The sequence below is a fragment of the Salarias fasciatus genome, chromosome 7 (assembly GCF_902148845.1).
Source record: "Salarias fasciatus chromosome 7, fSalaFa1.1, whole genome shotgun sequence".
In the NCBI taxonomy this organism is placed as follows: domain Eukaryota; kingdom Metazoa; phylum Chordata; class Actinopteri; order Blenniiformes; family Blenniidae; genus Salarias; species Salarias fasciatus.
Genome location: NC_043751.1, coordinates 19,879,942 through 19,899,714, shown reverse-complemented (window position 1 = coordinate 19,899,714; position 19,773 = coordinate 19,879,942). Strand labels below are relative to the sequence as shown.

General features: G+C 43.4%; 2 protein-coding genes across 2 annotated transcripts; one reads left to right on the top strand and one right to left on the bottom strand.

The window, feature by feature from the left end:
• Nucleotides 1–135: 135 nt before the first annotated feature.
• On the bottom strand, nt 136–11,806 carry tbc1d2b (TBC1 domain family, member 2B). The gene is made up of 13 exons (XM_030097038.1): nt 11,408–11,806; nt 10,641–10,791; nt 9,474–9,648; nt 8,167–8,318; nt 7,809–8,068; nt 5,936–6,355; nt 5,742–5,852; nt 5,356–5,552; nt 4,497–4,991; nt 4,287–4,404; nt 3,952–4,137; nt 3,380–3,501; nt 136–2,489 (listed from the first exon to the last, which is right to left on the bottom strand). The coding sequence occupies exons 1-13, from the start codon at nt 11,747–11,749 to the stop codon at nt 2,294–2,296; spliced, it is 2,925 nt and encodes a 974-aa protein (XP_029952898.1). The 5' UTR covers nt 11,750–11,806; the 3' UTR covers nt 136–2,293.
• Nucleotides 11,807–14,193: 2,387 nt separating this feature from the next.
• On the top strand, nt 14,194–17,435 carry LOC115392526 (SH2 domain-containing protein 7-like). The gene is given in 10 exon segments (XM_030097197.1): nt 14,194–14,291; nt 14,293–14,323; nt 14,325–14,406; nt 14,497–14,639; nt 15,011–15,177; nt 15,657–15,746; nt 15,943–16,108; nt 16,196–16,354; nt 16,450–17,154; nt 17,255–17,435. Coding segments are annotated over 10 exon segments (1,620 nt in total). The 5' UTR covers nt 14,194–14,259; the 3' UTR covers nt 17,300–17,435.
• The last annotated feature ends 2,338 nt before the right edge of the window (nt 17,436–19,773 follow it).

Here is a 19,773-nt window from a genome sequence, read left to right as displayed (position 1 = left end):
GGGAGATGACCGTCACGTCTGCCACCCGGACAAACATTTGAGGAACTGAGATTGACTAAACCGATCTTTTTTTTTTTTACCTGCTTGTCACGGAAAGAAAGGGAAAAGAAAAAACACATTCAGGCAGCAGCTGTTTATTGAATTTATTCATTGAAAGTTGGCATGGTAACAACACGCAGTGGCAATATTCTCATTTCTGTAACAAATGTTGCAGTTTTTCATCTTTGAGTAACACAGACTGACGATGGACAAGAGAAGGCAAATTTACATACAAAAAGTGAAGTGCAGTACGTGAAACATTGAGCTGATCTTTCTTTTAAAACTGTGCAATATGATGCTGAGAAAAGTAAAAAGCAAGCAAGAGAAATTGAAATTAGAAAAAGAAGAGTTTTAAGAGTAGCTTATTAATTGTGATAGGAAAAAAATGCCATGCAAACAAGCCTGAGCAGAGGAACTCAAGTTTGAGACCTGTTGGCGCTTTTCAGCAACATCAGTGAATCCAACAAATACTGAATCATAAAAAATGTTAAGTTTTGATACTTTGGTCACAAGAGAGACCTGCTCTCACTACCCAAAAACAAAAACCAAGACAAATCTCAATCACATTTGAACTATAGGGAGAGGTGTATCTTGATAATGGAAAAGTTCATTCATCCAATCATCAAACTACTCAGAAGTTGAGAAAATTTGAAACAACTGATCAGATGCGTTTAAACCAGATGCCACAACTGTCTCGATCGAAGTTATTCATTTGGCTTAAATGTTTCAGTTTATATGCATGATTTCCAAAATAAAAAAAAAGGTTTTTAAATGTATCTTGTAAACATGTAACGTCCTAAAGACAAAAAATTAAAGCGTAAACGATACATCGGCACACAGAAGAGGAGTAAAAACACTCACAGCATAGAACTTCCAACTCCACCATTCTAACACTGTAAATGGATCAATGACTAAAAATAAAATGCTTCCAAATGGGTTCTGGTGTTTCATGATGGTTCTGTGGAACAATCGATGAAACCTGCTACGTCTCAAAAAATAGAAAAGTTTATACTTGCATAATTTAACAGTTCATACAACTGGGCTTTTAAATTTGTAGGTATCAGTGTAAATGTAACTGAATCAGTAACTTTTCAATGATGTTGAAATCAAAGACACAGCGCGAGGAGCGGTCGAAAGTACCTGAAGGCAAGGGACAGTTTCTGAAACACGCGTCGGGAAATTTCTTCAAACGCTTCCCTCATGAATCGTAAATCGTCTTTTACATTTGCACACAACAATCGCGCTGACAGACCGACTTTGCAGCCGTGTCAGACACTCAGTTTGCCCCCACAGTGAGAGTACCTGTGAACCAGAGCCAGCATGACAGAGGCAGAACCTCCACTGCCCCCCTGTGGACAGCGGATGCAAACACATCGCCAGCATTTCGAGGCGGACTCAGAAAACAGAGAACCGCAGCAGCATCAGAAGTCAAAGGAACAGGAGAGCACGCCTCGAGACAAAGATAAAAAAAAAAAAAAAAACTATACAAAAGACCCAAGGCAGGTGAAACTGAAGAATTACAGCAAATAAAGTGGACTCAACATATGATTTTAAAAAATAATGTTGCAGGAATATAATGCTTTAGTTGACATAAAAAAAAAAAAAAAAAAAAAAAAAAAAAAAAAAAAAAAAATAGTCTCCTTGAAATTGTGTGTTTTTCATTGTTAAGTGCCTGCATTTTCAAACCTGTTCAAATGGGAATGACAGAAATATTACTGAGGGCCTTAAGACTGAATATTCAGCACAGCTTCACTTTCAGCATGAGGGATTTGAGTTCATCAGAAGAAAAACAGATTTATGCAAAATACGAGTGCAATGTGATTTGGAAGGTCAGAAAGGATTTGGCTTTGAAAAGAAGTAAGTTATTTTGGAAAATACGAATGAAATATAATGAAATGAAAAAAAATCCTTCAGCTGTTGCAAAGAAGAAAAAAAAAGTTTTAAGATCACATTAATGCTTTTGAAAATACTGATTCGGACAGCGAGTGTTGAGTTTGGCGTTAAATGAACAAACAAGGCATTCAAAAAAAAAATCATAACTATTAAAAAATGGCAGGAATACTGATGGAAAGCCTGTTCAGCCTGGAGTATTTTGGTCCTTGGACACAATTTCACTCCCTCACAAAAACTCTCGTTTGATTGTTCAGCTCTGATGCAGAGACCAACTCCGACGGCGGAGAGGAAATCTCTTGGAGCAGACGGCTGCAGTGCGGGGCTGGCTGATCTCTTTGTCTTCGCGCCGACGCGAGGCCGCTCAGCCGTCGTCCTCGTCGTCGCTGCCGAAGCTGCGTCGGTCCTGACTCGTCTCCCTCTCCCTGAGGAAGGTCTGCCTGATGGCCTCCAGCTCCGTCAGCTCCAGGCGAACCTTCTCCAGGTGGAAGGAGCGCCGGTTCTGGATTTGCCTCATGGGGAACGGGTTCATGTCCCCGAAGGCAATGTTCATCAGCTTCCTGGAAGAAAAAAAAAAGAAACATCATGTCAGCCTGTTATTGCTCTTAACTATTTCATGTTTCTAGCTGTGGCTCAGCTGATACACTTTATCTCTAAGTTACAATTCATCTCAATGGACCCACTACAGAAACAGACCTGTTACTGATTGATTTGCTTTGAGTTATTTCAGATTTTTGTTTCAGTGTGATCATGTTTGAACATTCTTACAGAGATTTGTGAACGCGCACTTTGAATTATGTGCACACAGATTTGTACGTGCGACTCTCCAGTGTGTGGAATTAGTTCTGTGTACCTACGAGGACCGGTAAATGTTTGTCTTGATCTCCACTTCGGATCGACCTGTCAGTCCGCTGGAGGCTCACGACTCTTCTGACATGATAGAGAACTGTGAATATCAATATAGTTTAGCTGCTCTCACTCATTTCTATATTTTCTGTTCACTGAGTGAATCAAACAGGAGCTCCACTCCATTTAGTTCATGAAGTTTGTTCACACGTTCTGCTTTGTTGTGGTCGGACCATGACAGATCACACTCTTCATTTAGATGCACTCACACAGACAGTCGACACCGATGTGTTAAAAGTGTTTCTGAAAGTTACTGTCACTTGTATTGTCTTTATGGACGACGCCCGGTGGCTTCAATTATTACGACACCGTCGTGTTTTATTAGCCTCTAACTTCTTTTTATACACTATACAGCCGGACTTTGTGTCATTTGTGGAATGCTGGAACAGCCGGCTGTGCTGCCATGTGAAATCTTTATAGTCACACACTGAGTATGGTCGCAGCACAGGAAGGAGATCTGATCCATTTTTCCAGGGTTATCTTTCTTTCCTCGGTTATTTTTAGCCGATACGTGACAACACATAAAACAAAGAACGCTCTGTACCTTGAGTCCAAGATTGTGCGTGTGAAGTATCGCAGATATTTGAAGATGGCCGTGGAGTCCTGCAACTTCAGAAACTCCTCTTCTTTGTACTTGAAGAGAGCGAGGGCGAAGCGAAAGATGATCTGTGGAGAATAACGATCAAAAGCTGTGAAATCCAGCTCATGACTTTCCGTCTGACTGCAAACTTTCATGGACCCGTGTTCAGAGGAACGCTGCCTGGGACGCATTTCCTCTGCTCCAGTAGAGAAGTGTGATCAGACTGTATTGATGTGGAGACGGATCATATAGCATGCACACAAAAAAAAAAAAACTCATTATTTTACACTCAGGAGAGAGAAGACAAGAGGTCATCCGGGTTTGCCTCCAATGGTTAATTAAGCTCGACTTAAACACGGTCTATATCAAAGTGGAAATCAACAGGAAGGAAGAACGAGCAGCGAACTTCAGCTTGCAGACTGATTTTATCGCACGTCTATTTCAGATTTGTTTTTTTCCTTCACGGCTCTGTGAGCGTGTTCAGACACAGATGTGAAACGGCGCCGCGGCTCACGGGCGCAGGCTTCTCCTCTCACCTTTGGTCCTTCGAACAGAAAGGCGTCCCAGATCTTGAAGAGGATGTCGCTCACCACGCTGTCCACGAACACCACCAGGAACCAGTTGAAGGTGATGAGGGAGAAGTCGACCTTGTGCAGCTCGAAGTGGGCGTGAAGCCGCGGCAGCTTCTCGCTCATCAGGTCCCTGAACACGCGCTGGTCAACCTGCGCAAAAAAACCGAGCAGGACGAGTCCTGGTGGTGACCAGACGGCTCCGTCCCGGGGCCAACATGGCCGCCTGTGTTTGATTTGACTCAGGTTTTTGAACGTCACTAATTCTACCATTGCGTTACAACGAAAGATACTTTATTCACCTGAGAGCCAAGCAGAGTCTTAGTGTAATAGTCTCTTGGCATAAAGACCTCCACGATGGCGATGAGGCTCCAAAAGGCGTCTTCTTGATCTAAATAGAGCAACGCGATGGCTGCCAGCCTACAGAAATCACATTCAGTCAAAATAAGTGGTTATAAAATACATGAATATTAAAAAAAAAAAAGGGAAGGAGAGGACGAGAACCGGTGTACCTGTTGAGGCCCTGGCAGTAGCCGATGTCTGGATTCCTCCAGGAAAAAGCAATCAGGACGTTGCGGAGTTTCTGGATGCCGGCGGCGCTCGGGGAAGCGTAGTGCTTGTTGTTGGGTAAAGTGCGCAGCAGGTCCAGCTCGATCTGCTTGGAGGCCGGGTTGGGTTTGTCCCGCGCCACGTTCAACAAAGTCTCGTAATAGTCCGGCGCCAGCTGCTCGCGCAGCTTCTTGACGTGGACGGACACGCACCAGCGCCACACCTGCGAGCGGTGCTCGTGCGGCACGCCGCAGCGGATCAGCGCCTTCAGCTCCGGGGATCGAACCAGGTCTCGGTTCATGGTGCTGGTCAGGTAGTTTTCCCACTTGACGCCGACGGACACCTCCTGGTTGGTCATGGACAGGGACTTCAGCTCCAGCGCCCGCACCTTGGCGACCAGCTTCTCCTCCTCCTCCTCCTCCTCGGGGACCGTCTTGAAGCCGTACGCGTCGTACTCGCTGCGGGAGGGAAATCATTATTCACACACGTGTTCCGGAGCTGGTTAGCGCCCGCATGGGAACCACAGCATCTGTCGTCACTTCCACACCAGCCGGGAGACTGTCTAAAAATACATTTTGAGGAGATGAGGACATGAGAATGCGTCACATGTCAGAAAAAGAGAAGAACGGTGCGGCCGAGCAGAACTGGGTGATGTTAAGATCAAGCTTGTGTGAGAACGCAAGGTCACATCCAGGATGCTTCATTCTCCTTTAAACTGAAGAGACGTCTTAATAAACACTGGATGAGAGTTTTCTCCTCATGGTATCGCTGCTGGTATTACATGAGCTTCATACGACACACTGATGTGTTTTCTGCAGGTACCTGACTGTGTTGGGCTTGAAGATCTGCTGCTCGTGCTGGTCGGGGCTCTCCGTCTGCAGCGCGTCCTCCACTAATCTTGAGATGACCTCGTTGGCCGGGCTCTGCTCGGAAGTCGAGCACACTGGAGTCTTAACCTCTTGAAGCAGCACCAGGTACTTGCTCTCCACTTGACACAGCTTGGCCTCCAGGGCCGTGCACTGCAGCAAAAGAGGGCAAAGAACACAGTTCCAGCCGGCTTTGTTTTTGTTTTCTTTCCCACTTGGTATTTTTTCCAGGACGGATCTGGTGAGCGGCGGCCGAGATCAACGCTGGACTTCCCCTAAAGCTCCTCAGACTTCCTGTTTCTATGAATATTGTATCATTAACCACCGACCGCAGGACGGTACCTTTGCTTCGAAGGCCTTTTCTCTGCTCTCCGAGTTTCTGCGTAACACTGTAAGCTCCAGGATCTCTTTGTTTAGAAATCTGTTCTGGGATTTGTAGCCCTGCAGACTGTCCTAAAAGAAAAAGGAAAAAAGAATCAACAGCGCGTAAGGTGCGTTGCGTCATAAAATAAGTTTGTTTAACTTCACTTCTTTACCCTCAGGATGTCTAACTCCTGCTGCTCTTTGAGAAGAGGCGGCGAGCCGGACTCGTTTGGATTCCCACCCTGCTCCTCGCTCTGCTGCGACAGCTTCATGATCACCTCATCCTTGGCCTGGATGGTCTCCATCATCATCCCCAGCTGGTCGTTGATCTCCCCCACCTTGATTTTCAGCCCCTTCAGCTCCTGCTGCAGGCTGTCCTTCTCCATTCTCAGATGCTCCATGTAGCCCGACAGGGACTGAATCTGTCCGTCTCGCTCCTGCAGCAGCGCCTCCAGCCGGCTGATCTCCTCCTGGGGCCCCGGCGATATCTGGATCAGCTCCGCGGACGAGTCTGGAGCCGCGGCCGGGCGGCGCACCGGCGGCCTGTCGCCCTGCGAAGTTCTGAGGATCTGCTGTAAAAGTCTGACCAGCTCCTGAAAGATGAAGAGAACAATAACAGTTAACTATCAGCGAGGGTAAGACACGACCGGGACAGAAACTTAAGAGTAGTCATGCAAAGTGCATTTAATGTTTGGAAAAATAAGCAAAAAGGAAACGCCGGGGCAACGCGACACGCCTGTCAGTCCCATGATCCAATACTTCTGCTCAATTTAAAATACTGTGGTCTAATCCAAATAGTGATATGTCCGAAAAAGTGGAACACACATCTAGATGTAAATACCAGGAAATAAAAGCTGAAATGCTGAACTCGTGGCTCACACTGAAAAGTACGAAAAGCCTTTTCTGAACAACAAAAACAAAGAAACTGGCCTTGTAGTCCAATACTACTGGAGGGGGCTGTGCATGGGGGGAACATGCAAACACCACACAGACATATAAGATATTATTCATTAAAAACCTCTGTTTAAAAAAAAAACAACAGATTTTCAAAATGTCATACCTTTCATTAATAACATTTCATATACTGCTAAATACTTGTCGCAAAATATATTACATGAAGACTTCAAATGAAGAAGAAAACTATTGGAAAAACAGTCTGTATGTCTGATTTTCTCCAGTTAAGCAGATTTCACCAATATTAAATTAGTCATGCAGACTTCCTCATTCGATTATGACATGTGAAAATAGGAAATGTAAAATATCAGAGGCCAACTTCAAAAATAAAGCCGTTCTTTTCCAATCCTATTTACGAGAGCTGAAAAACCTCTGGAGGAGAGCCAGAAGACTCCATTCAGCTACAGTTTATCACACGCCGTATCATTAAGACTGAATAAATTCGGCTAACATATCCACCATTGGTATCCTTAAAATGTCACAATCTGAAACCTGGAAGACATAAATTAATGGCTTTTACATCACAATGTGAACATTGTTCACAAATCAGCTGTTTTACGCCAACATCCAGCTGAACTGTTTACCCCAGCTGACTTCATTCTCTATTGTTAAAGTTTGACCTGGAAGCAAACCACATTTCAGATTGGGAGCGCACACACACACAGACACACAGACACACAGACACACAGACACACAGACACACAGACACACAGACACACACACACACACACACACACACGCGCGCGCGTTATTTATTCATGCGCTCAGCTGCAACCAGTCTGACAGCACCAAAAAACAAGAACCGAGAGTTTGGGGAAGCGGCGCCACAGCTGTGATTGTTATGAAGAGAGCTGCCGTTTCCTTACTTCTTGCTTAAGAATGACTAATCATCAGCGAGCTTCCTGTATTACTAAAAGCATCAGAATGACAGTCAGACGCCACATCCTAAGGATTCTGCTGAACTAACTCAAACGATAGTAAATGCACTCCAGGCAGTTGGGCTGATTTAGAAAAAGGTGCAAATAAATGAAAAAGAAAGACTGGGAAGGGTTAAGTCTTCTTTAAATGCTAGAACAAGGAGAATAACGGTACCTTATGGCTGGCTAACTCCTCCCTGAGCTCGATCTGCTCCTGCTTCATCTGGCTCAGTGCTTCCTGCTGGCTCTGCAGGCGTAGCTGCATCTCCGAAGGCTTGCTGCCGTTGCACTCTGCCGCCGAGCCTTCGGCGCCGCCGCGCGTCGAGTCGGGGCTGCGGCCGAACCTCCCGGTGCCCATCATGTCTCGAAGCAGAGGCCTCTTGGGTCGCGAGGGGTTCCGCACGAAATCGAAGGTGAACGCCGATCCGAAGGAATCTGAGAGGGAGGTGGAAAATGGAAGGTGAGTTCACTGGCTTTTATCTGTGATCCTGCAGAGGGACGCAGGCAGGAGTAAGGTGAAGAAGAACACGTACGCCTGTGTGTGTCTTGGTGAGGTTTGTGCTCGGGGAAGTCCTTGGGTGGAGCGTCCACCAGCTCCCACTCCTCCGCGCTACTGTTGGCGGTGTAGAAGACGCTCCGGCGGTTCTCCCCTGCTCGGCCCGGCCGCAGATAAGACATGGAGTTCCTGTAAAAGACAACATAACCGGTCTCACCTCATCTTCACGCTGAACCAGCCCGTTTTGAAAACGACAAAACCCTCTGGGGGGATAAAAAGGGACGTGTATCATTGCATACATACAGCTGCCGGTAACAGATGGCAGCTGAGTAGGACTTTATTAGCACAACCATACTGTAAAGCCTTCCTGAAAAATTGCAGTTTGTTCTGCTTTATGAACATTATGCAACCGGACAAACTTCAAGTCGCTACAGCCGTCTCCTCGACTGATTTCAACGTGAATATTACACTGGTTCAGGGACACAAACAACACAAAAGCTATTTGATATTGGCAGAAAAGATCTGGCAAAATGATCCTCTGTGAAGCTTGCTAAGCTAACGGTTCTGTTTACCTGTAGCTCCACTGGAGAGCTGTGTTACCGACTGACTGTCAACATCTGGAGTTTGGTTCCAGATGATCGCCTCGACTGAAATGTTGTTTTCATCCAATAGTCAGAATAATAAAAAAAAAAACAATCATTTATTTAACTGTCACAACTACTGCTGCCACTAATGCACAAAGTTTTTGTTGCTCAATTTCTACATGACCACAAGTTCCACTCATCCAATCAGATCTAATTCAATTCATCTAAACGATGTGTGAAACCACTGTGTTGGAGTCAGATCCAAGCAATCTGGGAAAGTCCAAAATTACACAGTTTGTAGCTCCACACTGCAATTTTGGACTTTCCTCCGACGCTACGAGCATCTAATAGAAATGCATCAGAAAGTATTATTATTTTCCTATAATTAGTTTTTAATATTGTCATCAAATAATCTTAATCTTTGTTATTATCTTCGTTATTTTGCCTCTTCTTTTCAGTTTAGAATAGATTAAGGAGGTAAAATGTTGGACCATGTCCACATTCTCCATCTACTTCCATACTGACCTTTATCCCTGAACACAAACACCTGAATAGGTGTTTTCTGCCATAGATACGGTACCGTCGAGGCAAATGGTAGACAAACTAGATCTACCTGTTTCGTGGGGACTCACAACAAAGACTTGACATGAAGAGTTCCTTAAAAAAAAAAATTCAACAAAAAAATACACCGAGGGTCCAAAAGTCATCCTGAGGAAAAAAAAACAAAAAAACATCACTTCCCTGAACCGTGCCGCCTCACCTGAGCACTGTATCAAAGTTTTTCAGGGAGAAGTTGAGCGGGTTTGTGGACGCCGCGGACGTCCCCCTGGCGGCCTGGACGCCCGCCGTCCCCCCGCCGTCCCTCTCCGTCTCCATGGCAAAGTCACTGCGCACCTTCTCCATGCTTTCGCTCAGCTTCTCAAAGACGAAAGTGTCTGAAATTTGACGGAGAACCCCCCCCGAGAATGAAATTCCACCGAATGAAATACACTCCTTCTGCCAGAGCTGCTGTTGTGCAACACCTCGTCTGAATCTATAGTCCTCAACGGAAATTAAGTCACTGCCCCAGTCGTCTATTTCTGGCAGGGTGGATTCATCAACAGACTTCTAACCAGTTTTATTCTACGTGGCATTTCTGATATATTTTAATTATTCTGAGGAAAGTCGGAGAGCAGATCGCTTCAGATTTGATAACTCCTACAGTCATACTGAAAATAAAACTTACAACATACTGAAAGAGAGGGGTGAAATCCAGTGTTGCATTCATTCATTACTTTAATCCTCTAAAACTGAAAGTTAAGCTTGTCATGGGGAAAGAATGGGTTTTTTTTAAACACCATGAGATGATGAAAGAAAAGCTTCAGTGTGAATATTATTTGAATCAACATTACTACATACACTACCAGGTTCGACGCCAGCTCATTCGCTTCACAGCTTGTTTTCTAACCAACAAAACTTCAGTTGCATCACAGCTGAGCTACAATCATTAATTTATAAAATCAAAACATGATTTAGACAGCAGCATTTGGGCTTTGATGTGTTTTATACATGAAAACCCGGCAGCTACCATGGATATGAATTCTTGTATTCACCCCAACACTTAATCTTTAATCTGAGTTTGCCCCGCTCGCACACACTTTCTGCAGGAACTTGGGAACCTGGCAACAAAATAAATGATGCCGCTTGTGTTTGCAACACGAGTGTAAATATTAAACCACAGCAGATGGCCGTTTCCCGCTGGTTCAAGAGACATCTCAGCTATTTGAATAAAGCAGATGCACCCATGTACAGCATTATTCTGTCACTGTGACAACAGACAGTGCAACTTTGCAGGAAGTTAATGTACCTCAATGTTCCCATTAGGCAAAGAAAGAAAAAAACTTATGAGTGTGTGTGTGTGAGTGTGTGTGTGTGTGTAAATACTGACCGTTATCTTTGCCGACGAGGCCAGAGGGAGGGTAGGCCAGCGTAGGAGAGCTCCAGCTGTCTCTGTGTCCGGTGCCGCGCGTGTTACTGTACTCCCAGCGCTTCTGCTGCAACTGCTGGAGCCAGTAATGCATCACCTGCTTGGTGGGGGCCTGCAAACACACACACACAGACACACACACAAGCACACACACGGCTCTTCAGCTCACCAGATCTTCCTTCAAAATCACACACTCACACAAGTTTCAAAGCAATCCAGATGAACACTTGAAAAGATGTGGATCTGATATGAAGGAGCTCTGCAAACGGCGCGTTGCTGTGAGGATCTGTTGTGTGAAATGAGCACAGGCGTGAGTTTCAGTGTCATTTTGAGCCCGAGGCCACACAAGCTGCTCAAAATCAAGCATTCCCACCATCTGCTGAGAGAGAGGCAGAAACCCGGGGACACCTGTGTGTCTGCAGGCCTGACCCCTGATCCCTGACCCCTCACCCTGTCACATGACAGCAGAGAAAACCATCACATGAGATGCAGTGAGCCATCATGTTTATAAAAGCTGAGAGTGTCTTTCTGGAAAACTCAGCTGGATAACCCGCTGATAGAGCTTTTATCTCACACAAGCAAAAACACTTCTTACTTTTTTCCTGCTGTCAGCAGGAATATTTACAATCTTTTCCCAAATTTGGGAATAAATCAGTGTAGCCGTGAAGGGTGTGTCTGCCCAAATGACAGCAGCTCACACTGAAACACACACAGAGAAAAGTTCGTACCTTGAGGAGGAACTCCTTCTCGGCCGTGCGGATCTCGAACTGGCCCTCCTCTCCCTCCACGTCGTACACGAAGCTCGCATCGCCGATCTCGATGTGTCCGAGAGGCAGGGCGTCCTGGGGAGTCTTGAAGTAATACAAGTAACATTTCCTGGGATCGTAGACGAACCAGCGCGGCTTGTACCCCCTCAGGGGCCCCTTGCCGGACAGTTTGTTCAAGTAGCCGCACAGCCTGGAGGTCTGCTCCCTCGCGCTCTCCAGCTCCGACACGTCCACGGACTTGGAGGGCGCCATGCGCGAGGCGCTGCCGGGGCTCTCCTCACCGCCATCCTCCTCTTCGTGCATCTTCCCTCGAAGTTTCTTCTACGTGCAGCGCGGCGGATGCCCACTCCGCCGTTTCCATCCACATGACTGCCCGCCTCCCCCGCGGGGCATGCCGGGAGCTGGAGTTCCTCTCAGCGACAGAGCGGACAGGGGCCGCTGGGGGGCGCTGTTTGACCACATGAGCGACATGACATGACACAGCAGCAGAGAAGAAAACAGTAGTCCTCAGGTTACTACTAAAAATAAAAACTTATTTTTCTGTTTATGCCAGATAACATTGTTTTATGATTTATAGTTTATAATTCAGGATTATTTGAATATAATACAAAACCACTAATTGACTCTGTTGCAGCCATATTCCAGCTTTGATGTGGTGATAATGGAAAATAACTGAGGTGAACTTAACTCTGTCACTCATTCGGTCCACCAGTATCAATGTATCTCTTTACTTTCTGTATTCAAATATATCTGACATCTTCTCCTGGACAACATTATTCTGAAAGTCATCTAATGTGAAAATGCATCAGACTGGGGCCTCCATATAGTTTATATACACTGAGTTGAATTGTCTTCAATAAATATGATCAGTAATATTAGTCAACTTCTCATTTGTTGAATGTCTTTTCATTTACAGGTACAGATGTTGGGACAGCCGATGTAAACCAGCCTTTTGGCTAACTCGGGTGCATTTACATTTATTTTTTATATAAAATGTTTATTAATGCGCAGTGTCCCTCCAAAAAACAAATAAATGAAATGAAATGTTACTTTTATTGTAAATGCTTTGTGTATAACCCAGGCTATATGATGAGTGAGTCAGTACAAACAGATGGGGTTCTTTTCTCCACGTATGATCAGTCCCTCTGACACATGTTTAACTATGTTATTCACAGTCTGACTCATCCAAAACTAAGGTACTTCTCTAAAAAGTATCCTGAAAAATTTCCACAGGAACAAAGGGTTTGTTCTGCCGTTGAGGGTGGATGTGTCAAACACATCATGTTGATTTATGGCTGCAAATCTGAGCGTGCAATAACATGATATGTACACATGAGCAGTATACCTTCTCACATTTGAACATACGAGTATTAGGTCTTTTGGTAGGATGTGTGTGTTACTCCAAGTAAAAAGGCGTTTGTAGGTCAAAGCAGTGCAGTTGTGTTGTAATGACATTTTGTGTCAACTGACTTTTGACCGTTTATAGCATTACACCCCCGCAAAAGACTGGTTCAGAAAATCAAGAGACAAGAGCGACATTTATTTGGAAATTGACTGATAACTGCAAATTCTTTAAATTCATGCGCCTCACACAAAAATCTCTGGAATAAATACACACCTATTCAAATAGCACTTGTCACTGAAGTTTAATTAAATTTTTCCAGACACAGATACAGTGACAAAACCTGACCTCAAACCTAAATCCTCCCACAGAGGAGCACAGAATGACTCACAAAGACATTTAAAGAGTCGGCGACCATACTTGAATTAACATTGAAATTCTGCTCCATATGTTAGCAATACTTACTCATGTGAGGAACATTCCGCTGCTTTTAACGACCTTAACTGTAATTTATCTGGAGTAAATTAAACTTTGCCATCATTCAGTCACAGACTACAGCTTCAGGGTGTTTTCTCAATTTAATTTAGACCAGCTCTGTTCAAAGAGTGGAAACATTAATGTCAAATGTTTTTATTTATACTTGTTGGGATCATAAACTCTTCTTGTGCTATAGTTAAAACCTTTAAGTCATATTAGAGATATAATCTGTAACTTCTGTACATCTGGTTTTGTATTCAACCTTATCTGTGAATTCAATTTATCTCTATTGACTGTAAAATGTATTTAAGTAAGATAATTAACATTCACGTCGTGAGTAACCCCAGGCAGCCCCCCCCCAGGGGAAAACTACAGATGTAATTATGACTGTATGTCACCTGAGATCACTGTTTAATGTGGGCAGTGCTGACACTTTTCCCCATTCAGGATGATACACACTTTTTACTGTTACTGTGGTTCCCCACTGGGAATTCCTACTCATCTTCACACAACAGGAATTATGGAGGGGGATTTATAGCGAACGTCTCGGCAACGGGGAGAATGACTTGGACTTTTAGAGGTGAAAACCTTGTTTATGCCCCCCCTGAAAAACAAATCAACAAACATATTAAATCTTCCAGGTTATTTCCGCCCTCGTATGCCCTGCCTTCGCAACTGTAATCTGAATTTATGATGCAAGCTGGTCAGAAAACACACACACACACTCAACTGCTGACGCAACTTATCAACCATGTTACTGTTATGAGATGCTCCATGGGGAACAAAACAACCTCTTGCACTTCTGTGCACAAAAACCACAGTGAGTCTTCGTACAGCCTGCTTTCCGTTTCTCTTCAGGAAGCTCTTGCTTCGTTCGGCAGACTCAGTCTCTTGGTCTTTCATGCAAATGAGCTACGTGAACTCTGCTGGCTGTGCCACTGACGATTGCATCTGCTTTCCAAGCCAGTGGAAACGTGTGTGTGTGTAATTGTAAATGTCATCAGTCTATATCTCCCATGCAGGGGTCCCTCAAAACACTTTCAGTAGGAGATCACAGGCTGTTCAGAAGTCGAGAGTTACATCTTAATGTCTGCTGAAATGACACCAGGCTCAAACTTCTCACTGGTAATCTCAAGGGAAGGTATGTAGTACTCTCTCTTATACCTTCAGGAAACAATAGCTGCTTTAGAACATATTTTAAACCCCCCTTTTTTTTTTTCCTATTTTTCAGAGATTGACAGGAACTGCTGCTGCTTGTGTCGACCACTGAAATATAGATCTGAAACGACCTGCTACTTTTCTGAAAGCAGGCTGAAGAATCATAAGCAAGAAAAATCACCCATAGTTAGGACTTGTCTCAAGGTTTGCGTCAAGGTAAGACCTACTTCAGGTGAAGTTACAACTTCTGTGAGTAATTTATTAACTGAAGGCCTGCATGCAAATTTAATACCGAGATGAGACTTTGTCTGTTTGGGAATATGTGTTGTAAATCATTCCAATATAGTATTTTTCCTCACTATAATGTAAATACACCATCAACAAATTTTAAAACACAATAAACAAATACCTTTTTTTCCTCCTGAGCCAGCTTTTTACAATAACTGTGAAAGCACTGGGCTGTTTTTAGCTGTGGATGATGTCTCCTGGAAAATAAGCAAATTAGACGGTTAATGTACTGCCTCACAGCAAACACTGTGATGTGAAGGCTGGTTTTCCTTATTGGATGTCTGTGTGGATTTGCTCAGGATCGAGCAAGGATGGAGCAGCAGGAGCCGAAGGATGATTCCAAAGCTGAGAGGACCGAAAGGAAAGTCAGGGAACTGGCATCTCAGTGGTTTTTAGAGACCCAGCTACCTCTGATGGTCACCAGCGGCCTCCTCCCCACCTGGTTCCTTGGTTTTATCAGCAGAAAGTAAGTAGTCGATGAGAAAAGACAGCGATTTAATCATATGTTTGGAATATAACACAATCAATCGTACCTTCAGTGTTTTCTTTTCATATAAGCGGTGATGGTTTTCTAATATAAACGTGACTGTTTAGAAAAACATAACAGACTTTATGACAGAAAATTTGCTCGTAAATGTGATGAGAAGTGTTCATTCGGATATGTCCCGCTCTCACCGTCTCTCCACTGCTGTTTCCTCAAAAACACCCACAAAAACAATACGAGGAACAATCATGTCAGTCGGCACAGTTGGTAACGAAAACTTCATGGGAAAAGAGCTACGAGTAAAGTTACAGTTCCAAGGACAATTATATTTTCTACTTTGCAAACCTTAAAGATATGCCTAATTGTTCCTGTAATATCTTGATAAATAAGTTTCAAATTAAAGAAAATAATACAAATGTAAGATTTATAGATTTTAAGTGTTGTTATGGATCTATCAACAGGGAGGCTGAAGAAATTCTCAGGGAAAAAGAGCTGGGCTGTTTCCTGATCCGCCTCAGTGACAAGGCCATCGGGTACATTCTCTCATATAGGTGAGTATTGGTTTGGTTTTTGAAGCAATCTTCTTATTGTTTGTATTTCTAAAATTGCTTTTAAGATCATATGATGTTACGTGTAAAAAAAAATCAAAAGTAATTTCACACACTTTAAAGTTTCAATCTACACCTCTAACAATTACCAGTGTGTGTTTTCTGCTTGTGAACAAATATTTTTATGTATTCGTTACAGAGGCAGAGATCGGTGCCGCCATTTTGTCGTAAATCAAAATGAAAGCGGACAGATTGTCATCTGTGGGGACACCACCACACACAACACAGTGCCCAATCTGGTGGATTACTACAAGAAAAACCCCATCCAGCCTTTCGGAGAGTATCTGACCTCTTCATGCTTCGAGGTGAGAGAAAATAGTGTGTGTTTTATTCAGTTTGAAAAAACCCCCCAAAAAAACGGAGACGATCTAACTGATAATTTGTTTTTGCAGACAATGAATCCGGAAATATATGATACCATCCAGGTCAGCCCCAAACTGAGACCCCCTGCTGCTGAACGAGCTTTGAAGAACATGAAACAACAGCACCAGGTACCCTTGACCTCTGAGCAGCAGCCTGCACGACCCCTGAAGAGCAACAGAACACAAGAGGTAAACAGGACGTTACCACATCTCACTGAAATTTACGATGATAAGTTGACTTTTATCTGACTTTTTAACCAAAATGGACATATTTTGTACAGCAGGAGGTACCGCCTCTGCCTCGGAGGAGCAGGCACCTTGAACCCGGCCTCCTGGACCACGTTTTGTACGCTCAGCTCAAGAAGCAATCGCCCAGACAGAAACACAGAGCTGCCGCCTCTCAGGACGCTTTACACGGAGCTGCGAGGGCCGAGCCGTCGAACGCCACGGACGGGAGCGGGACCGTGGGCAGATGTAGTCTAGTACTGGAGCCACACTCTGTTTATTCTGAGGTTGACCTGCCGGAAAGCAGGAGCCGGTCTCTGCCGCTCCTGGACAGCAGCCGCGACGGAGAACAGCCACACAGGCTGAGCACGCCTCCCAGCACGCCACCAAAACTTTCCCCCAAGCCGGTGCGGCCGCTCTCGGGCTGTGTCTCACTGTTAGAGAGGACAGGTCTGAGCAGCAGAGCGAGCAGCAGCCACAGCCTGAACCACACGGACGACAGCGCCATTTATCACCTGGCCAGCGGCCCCGCCGGCCCGCACGGCGCGTCCGGAGACACTCGATCAGCAGCGCCGGAGCAGGACGGCGACTCCGTGTACGCCGAGATCCTCTGCGAAGTCCCCGCCGACCGCTTCCCCGCTGACAGGACGTACGAGATGATTCCTGGCGCCAAGGAACCAGTGAGCGTCAGGCCGAACAGCCACCATCACAAGCCTGCGGAGGAGGCCAAACGCAAACACAGCCACTCGTCCTGGGGACTCAAGGTCAGTCACTTCATGAGAAATGCTTTTATATTGTTACATAAGTTCACCTCTTAAGTTGCAATCATTGTTTTACTTAAATTTATACATTTACGCCCCACAGAATGACAAATGGAAATGGCTCTTTCCGGAAATGAAGAGGAAATAGTGAAGAGGCACGACTTGACACTACTGTGTTCAGATGCATTTTTGAAGACTAATTATATCTTTTTTTTTTTGTCTATCTGTGTTTTTATTTCTCTGTTAAATGTTGATGCATCATTTTTTTTTATTTCCAATTTTATCTGTCATTAAATTATTTATAATTATTTCAAAAAGATGAATTTTGTAAAATATTTATTAATAAAGACCACTACTTTCAACACAGAGGCTTTAATCAGCAGCACATATAAAAATTTTGGGGAAAATGTAGTGTAGTTTAATCTGCAGCATGTAACTCACAGTAAATGCTCTTTATGAGAGGAAAAAAATAACCAGAGCATTTTTTTTAAGTGAGGTGATAGGAGGATGTTGTTTGTGGAAATTGATTATTACTTCATTCACACATATTTGCATCCAGATTTCTAAAATGGAAGCGACAGATGTGGAGAAGTGTATTGTTATTTATGAACACCTGTTTTTCTTTATGAAAATAGTTTTAGAGTCTCTTTATACAACAACACAGACATGGGAAGTAAGAAAGAAGAAAAACTTTTCTTACTGTACTCTACCCTCTTTTTGGCATCTGCATTTGAGTGCCTGTATTTCTGATATCTTTTTAATTTTACTCACACATATGAATACAACTGTGTGTGTTTTCTTTTCCGTAAATTCTTTAAAATGTATCAGTAAATGGTTTTACCCTCCACAGACGATGACCTGATACATATAGTAACCACATCAGCAGCAACATTAAAATAATATATATTGATATAAAGTGTATGACGTCTCGAGGTGTTCAAGGTAAATTAATCAAGAGGGTAATTCTGTATTTATTTTTACTTGAAGCTCCTGCCTTGTCCATAAGTCCAATCTAACCACACCTACCTAAAAAGTGAGGAACTGCTTATAATTGCAGTTCTTTATTCATTTTAAAATGTTCAAATTTCTTTATATTAAGTCCGGTAAAAGAGTTATATTTGTACCTCTTGAATAATTTTAATGTCACAGAAGAAGCCAATCTCTGGAGCAACAATACTAACACTGGTAAATGAAGTTCTGAGAAGTATTTTTAGATTTTAGCTGAATTTTCACTATACTGTAAGCGGTATAATGTGAGTGAGGACATGTGAATGAGATCCACGTGATGAAAAGTCACTGAAACATGGTGGTGAATATTAAAACACGGCGCATGTGCTACGTTTATGCAATCCTTCCCATAAAACAAACAAAAAATAATTATGTACATATGCACATATAAAAGATTAAAACATGGGTTCACAGAATACATAGGTCTGGTGGTGTGACGTTGCTATATTTTAAACCCATAGATCCACAGAGAGACCTAACAGCTTGACAAAGAAAGGCCTCCAAGCCTGAAATCGAACCGGGGACCGTCCCCGTCGTCTTCTGCAGGGACAGTCCCACTGCTCAACACAAAACACTGATTGTAAACCTTAAATGTGATTTGTTTTTTTCAGTTAATATATATTATCATAAATATCTGAGGAAGAAACATTTCAACAGCTTTGTCATTGATCAAAATACTTTTCCACTCAAAGGGCATTAATGCTTAAAAGCTTCAATCCTTACATTTCATTTATTGGATACAAGCAGCTCACGTGATTTAAATGTATTTCGTTATGTTGAAGTCTGTCCAACTTTCCTGCATTGCACAAGTGTGAAATACGCTAGTAAATACTTCCTTATTTAGTTATAAAAATTATTGTGTTACATCTGTTGGAAATCAACAAAAGCTTCTGAAATTGTTTCATTTACAGATCAACTTAATATTAATCTCATTCTTGTGAAAGATCGAAAATCCTCAACTGAGAGCTGAATTCGCCATCTTACTTCAGATCTCTTCAGGAGCAGACGGCCTTCTGAAGTGAAACCAGTGTGTGTCACACACACACACACACACACACACACACACACACACACACACACACACACACACACACACACACACACACACACACTCTCAGTCACACACACTCAGTTTGCCCCCTTCAGCCTCAGAATCGCTTGCTTACAGTAATGGCTGCTTTACAGCCGCAGTATCGTGTTGCGCCAGAAGCTTCTCTGCAGGAATCATAATTAACAGATGTTCCCAGTGAGACCAGTAATTAATGAAGCCACACAATCAGCTCTCTGTTGCCCCCAATATTTGATACCGCCCTCATAAAGGAAACCTGAGATAGTAGGAGAAGGAATTAACGAGCCGCTCTGATGGCTGCACACTGCTTAAGGAACAAATCCTTCCTCTCCTTCTTCACCAGCTGAAATTAAGAACTTAATCTCAATTTTTTTTTTTTTTTTTTTTTAATGCTTTTCACATTTAGGACTGTTTCTGGTATATGAATTTTGATTTTACAGGTACTGGTCCTGCTCAACATTGATCAAGTTATTATTCAACTATTTTTTGTTTCATAATATCAATTCAAATTGTCAAATTGAGTTTGATCCCCAAAAAATGACACC

Bases quoted from the DNA above. Each gene is read 5' to 3' on its own strand.
- tbc1d2b (XM_030097038.1), bottom strand. From the start codon at position 11,749: ATGCACGAAGAGGAGGATGGCGGTGAGGAGAGCCCCGGCAGCGCCTCG. The intron at 10,792-11,407 runs GTACGAACTTTT...GTGTGTTTGCAG, and splicing joins AGAAGGAGTTCCTCCTCAAG to GCCCCCACCAAGCAGGTGAT. The intron at 4,405-4,496 runs GTACACCGGTTC...TGATTTCTGTAG, and splicing joins TACTGCCAGGGCCTCAACAG to GCTGGCAGCCATCGCGTTGC.